This window comes from Cynoglossus semilaevis, chromosome 20 (genome assembly GCF_000523025.1).
Source record: "Cynoglossus semilaevis isolate Cse_v1.0 chromosome 20, Cse_v1.0, whole genome shotgun sequence".
NCBI lineage: Eukaryota > Metazoa > Chordata > Actinopteri > Pleuronectiformes > Cynoglossidae > Cynoglossus > Cynoglossus semilaevis.
Genome location: NC_024326.1, coordinates 396,247 through 404,397, shown reverse-complemented (window position 1 = coordinate 404,397; position 8,151 = coordinate 396,247). Strand labels below are relative to the sequence as shown.

Below are 8,151 nucleotides of genomic sequence, written 5' to 3'. Positions count from 1 at the left end.
TCACGTACGTAACGTTGTTGTCCTAATATTTACAGCCTATCAGATCGAGGCAGTGGGGGGGCAGGACGGGGTCAGGGTACTGTAGATTGCATCTGGTTGCCTAGCAACCATAACAAATAATTGAAGGAGCAGCGGGGCTACAAGAGAAAAAAAAACAAACAAACAACATTGCAGGTTGAAGAGGTATAGAATGGAATAAAAAATGGAGTCTGTTAGAATCAGCAACCAGGCTCTTAAAGACTAAGCTCTAGATAAATTAGATTTGAGAGGCTTTGTGTTATCATGATACGATTTATGCTAATTATAATGTATCACTGATGTCGAAATTAATTGGTCAAAAATAAAGGATTCAACCACCAGATTGTTTACTGTACGCACCTGCTTAACAGCACTGTTCCGAAGGGGATGTAATGAGCCAATACATGCTCCGATCACCTCTATCGGGAGGAAGACCTGCGGTCACGTCACATACCCATGGCAACGGATGAGGAGTGAGAGAAAAAACAGCACATGTGCATCGAGGGTTTGGTGTGAATGCGCAATTCTGTTTAGTTATTGTTTAGTATGTTAAGTATGCAATCGTGTCAAGTATGGTAAACTGACAGGACACCTGACAACAAACCGTGGTCCAAGACCATGTTTGGGCCAAGGACGAACCTAGAAGGTTGTGCAGTGGTTAGTAATTTTGTTTGTTACTTCGTGATTACTTTGATGTTAGCATTTAGTCTAAGTAAACATTAATTACCTCACTGGCTGTCTCCCCCCTCGTGTTGTTGACAGATAACAACCCACTTCTATTTTGCCTTAGGGAGTGTTATAAAATAACTAGTATTCATGTAGCGGTGCGCTAATTTCCTGCTTTTGTTTTACATTGTGTTTGTCCGTTTGTAAAAATATTTTCTTTCTATAAACATTTACTTAAAAAAATGTTACGTATATACTTTACCATATACATTTAATCTGGCAATAGGGAACTAAAAACTTTTTAAAAATTGAAATAAACAATTAGGAAAAATTAAATAGAAAAAAACCCAATTTTAAGTATTCATCATAAATTAAATTAAATTAAAATTCCTGTTTATTCTCGTTACCATTTTGTACTATAAATACTACTAATCAGCACTACTATAAATAGTAAAAAACAGTACGGCACTATATATGTTTGACATGTATGTTACGGACTTATGAGCACGTTAACATTAGCTTCTCGCCTCTCTTGAAAATAATTTGACATTTCTGACGTTGATTTAATCTAAAAAACAAAACAAAAAAACACATCATTTTATTTTAGAATCCCCCACCCACTCGTCCTCTCTGAAAGGGACAAACAGTGAGTTCCAATTTGAAATAAAAAAAAAAGAAAAACTTACAAACTCAGTCCGTCGCCATTCCACTGCAGAGGCTCTGACTTTCTTTGATTTCGTTGATCGAAAATAAATTGCACCTGCCAAATTTCAACAAAAGGGTTAGAGTGAAGCAAAGGTGGGAAAACAAATCAGCACAAACATTATCAGGCAAACGACCTGAGATTCACAAAGTAATTAGCTCATTTAGCTTAGCTCACCCACCATCCAATCACGGAGTATTGAGTCGTTTTGAGCAAACTGCTAAAAGCTACATAAAATCAACTATTACCACAAGTACGAGTTCCTACATGCTGTATGAGCTGCGTCGCCAGCGCTCGCGGCAGTTTGCGTAAGTAACGCACTATAAATTGTTGTTGTGTGTAAAAGGTTTTCTGGTTTGTCTGATTGTCAACCTCTCAGGGCTAACGCAAACTGGATTTAGTTTACACTCAATTTGCTGCAAGGAATGACTCATGAATAAATGAAAATGCTTTTAGTCCCTCTGAGGATTACATGCGCAGTCCAGCACAAACATTATCAGGCAAACGACCTGAGATTCACAAAGTAATTAGCTCATTTAGCTTAGCTCACCCACCATCCAATCACGGAGTATTGAGTCGTTTTGAGCAAACTGCTAAAAGCTACATAAAATCAACTATTACCACAAGTACGAGTTCCTACATGCTGTATGAGCTGCGTCGCCAGCGCTCGCGGCAGTTTGCGTAAGTAACGCACTATAAATTGTTGTTGTGTGTAAAAGGTTTTCTGGTTTGTCTGATTGTCAACCTCTCAGGGCTAACGCAAACTGGATTTAGTTTACACTCAATTTGCTGCAAGGAATGACTCATGAATAAATGAAAATGCTTTTAGTCCCTCTGAGGATTACATGCGGAGTCCGTACAGTACAGTACAGTACAGTACGTCAGAGCGGATTGTCAAACAAAGTCAGTACTAAACAGATTGAATATATGTGTACCATCGTAGGGCTGCTCAGATCTCGGTTGCCAGATCTACTGGCCTTTTGAACCTACTGTGCGTTGCTAAAATATATGACCCAAATTAAGGGATATTGAACCGAAATGTATTTTTTTATTTAAAAAAAAATCAGGTTAAAAAACATTAACAGGTTGATTGAATAACACATTTTTGTATTAACTGGCCATGTACCTTAAATCAGACGTGTAAAGACACCGCTAGGGTGTTCAAAATAATGAAAATTTAAAAAAATACACACTTCACGTTTAGAAAAAAAAATTCAATAAATATGAATAAATAAGGATAAATATCGAATGTACTTCTTTACGTGAAAACAAAGTCACGCTTACTTGTCTGGCCCACTTGACATCTAGCTGCGTTGTATTATCCTGCAATACAAGTCAAATTGAAACGATTGAAACAACTCTGATATAGCTACAGGAAGAATGCAGAAAAATCATCAAAAATCAGTTTACTAAGTTTTTTTATATATGACAAGAACTGTGTTGATTATTTGCTTATTTGGGCGAATGTTTGCATTTGATATTTACAATAGGGTATATGTATCAATGTACAATTTGATGGACTTGTGGTTTATGGGCAAAAGGCAGCTGGTCATCACTGGTGTCCAGGGTTCTTTGTTCAAACTCATGCCAATTTTTGCACGTAGCTCTAGAAAAATCAAGATGGGTCAATATGGCTCTGCAGCACGGGGGCTTTCCTAAAATAAACTATAGCTGATACTTGGAAATTCCTTATCTCATAATGCCTTTGATTTTTTTTTTTTTCACATTGTGACAGGGAAAAAGTCAACCCGGAGCACGTCTTATGGGGAAGGTTTAAAGCACATCTGTGTTGGTGCCGATAGTGTGACTGCTGCGCTTTTGATTTTTTGTATTTGCTACAACTTCGGGGAACTTTTGCTGAGTAACCAAACTGCTTCCGTTCCTCCGCTGTCACTTATTCTGCAGCTGTGCACTTCATTGATAGAGCACCATGGTTCACTAACAGTGCAACTATCCCCTAGTGGCCCCCCCTCAGCACCTAAGTAATTAGCTTTAAGGAGCATGTTCAAGATACACCTAAACAGCTGCTGTTGAAGCATGAAGAACCACATTTGCTCAGTGAGTCCTTTTCCAGTTTACCCACCCATCTGGTAGGAGAAACCTGGGAAATTGATGCTCCGGGTCATTAAGCCCAAAATAGTTCATCCATGTTGGATCCTGTTACACCTGCATGTGAGAGCAGCCAAGTCTCCTTATCGTGGACTGGACAAGGCGAGTGGCTAGACAACAATTTATCAGAGACGTGACATGAAAAAAAAGGTTTTCCAGGACAAATAGCAACTGAAAGATTTAACTATATTCGAAAAAAAAGGTTTTCCAGGACAAATAGAAACTGAAAGATTTAACTATATTCAATTAAAAAAAAAAAGTAGTTTTAATTTTTTTTAACAAATTAAGAATTGAAGTTTGGACATTAGACAACAGAACGTTGAAGTCTAGTCTTGGTAAATCACGTGTTAAGGTTCTGAACTTGTTTTCAACACTGTAACATTAACTGTCAAAATACAGAGGCTGCTGCCCCCTAGAAGTCATATTAAATATTACACGTCTTGCTAATATTTAAGGAATGAGAAGTCGGTGGGGAGTCCGCATGATAATGCGGACTCATGGTTCCAAAGTATTTATTTTACAACTATTTATTCACCATCAGTTTTAACTAATAATATGAGTTTGTTCGTTTGTTTTTTTTCTTTTTAAGTTGTTTTTTCTCTAACAAGTCAAAGATGTAAAAGGCAGAATCAGTGCTCCGTGCTCCTCATACCGTATTTACAGCGATTAGCTTGTAGATAAAAGTGACCACCAGGGGGAGGTATTGCATTTTCTGTCAGCATAATACTTCCCTAATCAATTATCAAAGCAGAATCTATATTTGCAATCATGGAATTAATTCGTCTTGATATTAATTAATTAATAAAAAATACAAGTATAGGTTGGCAGTGATAATAGATAATTTCTATTATAATTTCATAATACATATAATAATACCTTTACATTAAACTAAATGGTCATCAATTAAGTTTAGAAATCTTTTTTTACAAGTCAGGCCGAGAGTTACAGTGCAGCTTTGGGCAACTGCAAATGTGTTAAATAAATTTCATGTAAAGAAATATTGATAAATGATACATAATAAAACAAAAATACATGTACAAATCCAAATAACTAAATGCATACATACCATGTCACATACTAGCCTCCAGCGCATACACACCACACATCTATTAAGGGCTGAAGGGGAAAAAGTGGTTAGTACTCCTGCTTTACACCATGAATACTTTTGAAAACAGTTGAAGCACCTTTGGTATCGACTGTCTCAGTGAATGTAGTTGTATGTTCTCCCATGACCGTATTTGTAGTGTAAATAGTTGTTTGTCCCTACAGTCCTGTTACCGACTAGTCAACTTCCGCCACGGCTGTACTCCCGGAAGTGTTCACGAGAATCATAGAAGTTGACACTTTAGCATAGCGTGCCCCAAACTCATAGAAGTTGACACTTTAGCATAGCGGGTCCCAAACTTTTTTTTTTTTTATATCCCAAAGAAAAATTAACCCAAAAAACGTACTTATTTATTAAAATATCAATATTATTTTACGTTATAAAAATAAACGTTGTTGTATTTTACAAAAGACATTTTCACGTCTTTATTGTGTGGGGGAAAAAAAACAAGACATTTTCACGTCTTTATTGTGTGGAAAAAAAAAACAACAACAAACCGCCATTACATTTGTATCTCGCGCACACCCTAGTGGCAGCTCTTGCTCCGCACCACACTTAACATTTAAACAGTGAACCCTGGAATTGACCTTTTGTTAAGTATAACAACTGGAAGAATTAAACTTTTAATAACAATAAACAGATATAATGGTTATATTCCTAATAAATATACATTTATAAGTCAGTCAACTACAAATCTCTTCATTACTCTATGTTATGTTTGTGTTGTAAACACTTCATTTTCCATATTTAGTATTTTATGCCTCATTTTCTGTGTAACTGAGAGACACTGCTCAAAGGCACTCTGTGTAACTGAGAGACACTGCTCAAAGACACTGAGGATTTAGTTTAAAAAAAAGAAAAAGTGAAAGCTGTAGCTGTGCCAGAGACTGACCAGAGCGTGTGAATGACCGCATCCTCAGAGTCACAGATGCAGCATTATCAGTTCACGCTGACATCACTCAGCTCTCAATCAGATGTAACAAGGCAGCCCCTACACATCCCACTACACACCACCGCCATCCCCTCGCAGCAGGCGCATTGTCCTAACCGGTGTGTGACGACATCATGGACAATGTCTGCTGCTATGCTACTGTGACCTGTCCATTTCCCACAGTTAACCAGACGACTCTGTGTTCCTAAGTGATGAGAGTCGGAGAATGAGCGGGAGATGTGGTAGTGGTGTCCGTGCTCCTGCCTGGCACCAGGACTCAGTGTGAGAGGACAAGAGTTTATTGATGTATCACCATGATGTAGTGGATGGTCTTAGTCATGTCACTGCCCTCAGATAAGAGCCGTTTTAACTGTATAACTGGATTATTTCGGACGTTAAGTGATTCTTTTTACTCAATTCTCTGGATCAATCCCAAGAAAAACCAAGGGTTCTTCAGCAGTAACGTTTTTTACAGAATCTTCAATTGTGTTGTTGGATCGAATGCAAACGAAAGGGCAGCAATGGAGCGCATTTAAAGAAAAAGGTGAGTATTTTTCTCAGTCGCTGATATCATGAGTAAGATTTAAATGTCATTGAATGGAAGACATATTGTTAGTGATTGTAATTGTAATTCTATCTGCAGGTTGGGAATGTTAATAAGTTAAATGAATGACCTCCTTACACACTGTCCTGTTCATTTTTAATTTCCCTAATTTCATATGTGAGTGAAGGTCAAAACGTTGTAGGAAAGATGTAACAATTTTCTCCTCTTTTTATTGAGCCAGTTTATAATTATATTAAACTTTGTTAAATACTAACTACTTTCACCGAAGAGAACATTTTTAAAGAGTAAACATCAAATATTTAATAAAACCTGAATGAAAAGATGTTATGATTAATGAATGTTTATTTTTTTTATGATGATTTAATTTTGCTGTTGTGACATTTAAAAAAAATTCAATTCTTTTGTTCATTTATTGATTGTACTAATTGTTTTTTTATTACATAACAGTATATATATATAGTTTTATATATATATATATAGACAAATATACTGTAGGGATAAACAAAAAAACTTTTTTCTAAAAACTTTAAGGCCCTTTTTTTTTACTGAGCATCAATACTTGATGGAGTTCCTTGTGAAATGACAGTGGGAGCAGTGGCTTTCGGCTTATTTTGAGAGTTTGAGAACTCTTCCTTAGAGGCGGTGAAGAAGCAGGTTGCATTTTCTTTGTGAAAGATATTCCACAAAATTCAACTGATGGAGGAAACACCGTTGGAGAAGTGTTTGGATATGAACTGAGAATGTGAAGAGAAACTGCTTTTTAGTTATTTTAATAGTATGTATAAGCTGTCCTTATCCTTCTGTCCATTGATTACTACTTATTGTAATACAGTAGTGGAGTACTTTTCAGCTAGGCTCTTGATGTAAAATGATCATATTTTCTTTTCCATCTTTTCAGCTAGGCTCTTGATGTAAAATTATCTTTTTTTTTTCTGTTTTTACATGTGACTGGAGCTGCTTCCCTGCCATGACTGAGATGCAGACCCTCTATCGCACCCTGCATCAGCCCCCGAGCTTTTACCTGCGGCCCGCTGTGATGCAGAGACATGTTTTGGACGACCAGGTGGAGCTGTGGTGGTCCAGGCAGCCACGTCGCTCCTTGTTGTGCTACTGTGTCTCAGTTGTACTCATAATGGCTCTAGGTCTCGGCGGGGTGGGTCTGCTATCCACGTCCACCAGCCTGTCCGGAGAGTGGCGACTCGGAGTAGGGACCACTCTCTGCCTTCTGGCGCTGGCTGTTTTGCTGAAGCAGCTCCTCAGCTCTGCGATCCAAGACATGAACTGCGTGCGCAGTCGGCGTAGAATCGAACAGCTGAAGAGTGGAGGGAGGGCCGACCCGGCGTTGATCCTGACCGTGGGGTTAGCAGTGATGATCTGTGGGACGGCGCTGATCTGCGTCGCCACCGTCGGCCGCGAAAGTCACGACGGAAGAGACATGTTGGTCTCCGGTCTTCTGCTTTTGGCTGGCGGATCTGTCATGGCTCTGTCTGTCGGTGGTTACAGTGCGTTGGAATACCTGAAGTGGAGAAGAGAGCAGAGGAGGAGGAGGACGACGATGGTGATAATCAGCAGATCGAGGCGTATGGAAAACCGAGCTGTCGGGGTTTATAACATGGCACGAAGACAGACGACTCCATCCAGGAGAGAGACATTCTTGGCCAGAACTAGTCTTCTCTGAATCCCTCAAAAGAGAAAATTGGCAAATTTGAACACAATGTAACTTTTAGATACCCACCTGAGGGTCGCGACCCACTCTTTGGGAAACAATGACGTAGCACATACACCGCTAATACTAAAACAATAGGGGCTGTATACTGGCGGGCCAACTCTGGTACATATTTGGTATGATCTCGTGGGCCAAATATAATTACACTGCGGGCCAGATTTGGGCCCCGGGCCTGAGTTTGACACGTGTACATTATATGTTGGGTACTGAGTAAAATGCATGAAACTGTATAATTCATTTCTAGTATCAGTATTCAGTGTATGGTCACTCCAACAACACACATCCATCCATCCATCCATCCATCCAACACACAATAGAATTATATTTA

At 38.6% G+C, this 8,151-nt stretch overlaps 1 protein-coding gene across 1 annotated transcript; it reads left to right on the top strand.

Annotated features, from left to right (window-relative positions):
• Positions 1-7,039: 7,039 nt before the first annotated feature.
• Positions 7,040-8,151, top strand: tmem125b (transmembrane protein 125b). The gene has a single exon (XM_025052602.1). It carries the CDS (start codon positions 7,065-7,067, stop codon positions 7,773-7,775), a length of 711 nt encoding a protein of 236 aa, XP_024908370.1. The 5' UTR covers positions 7,040-7,064; the 3' UTR covers positions 7,776-8,151.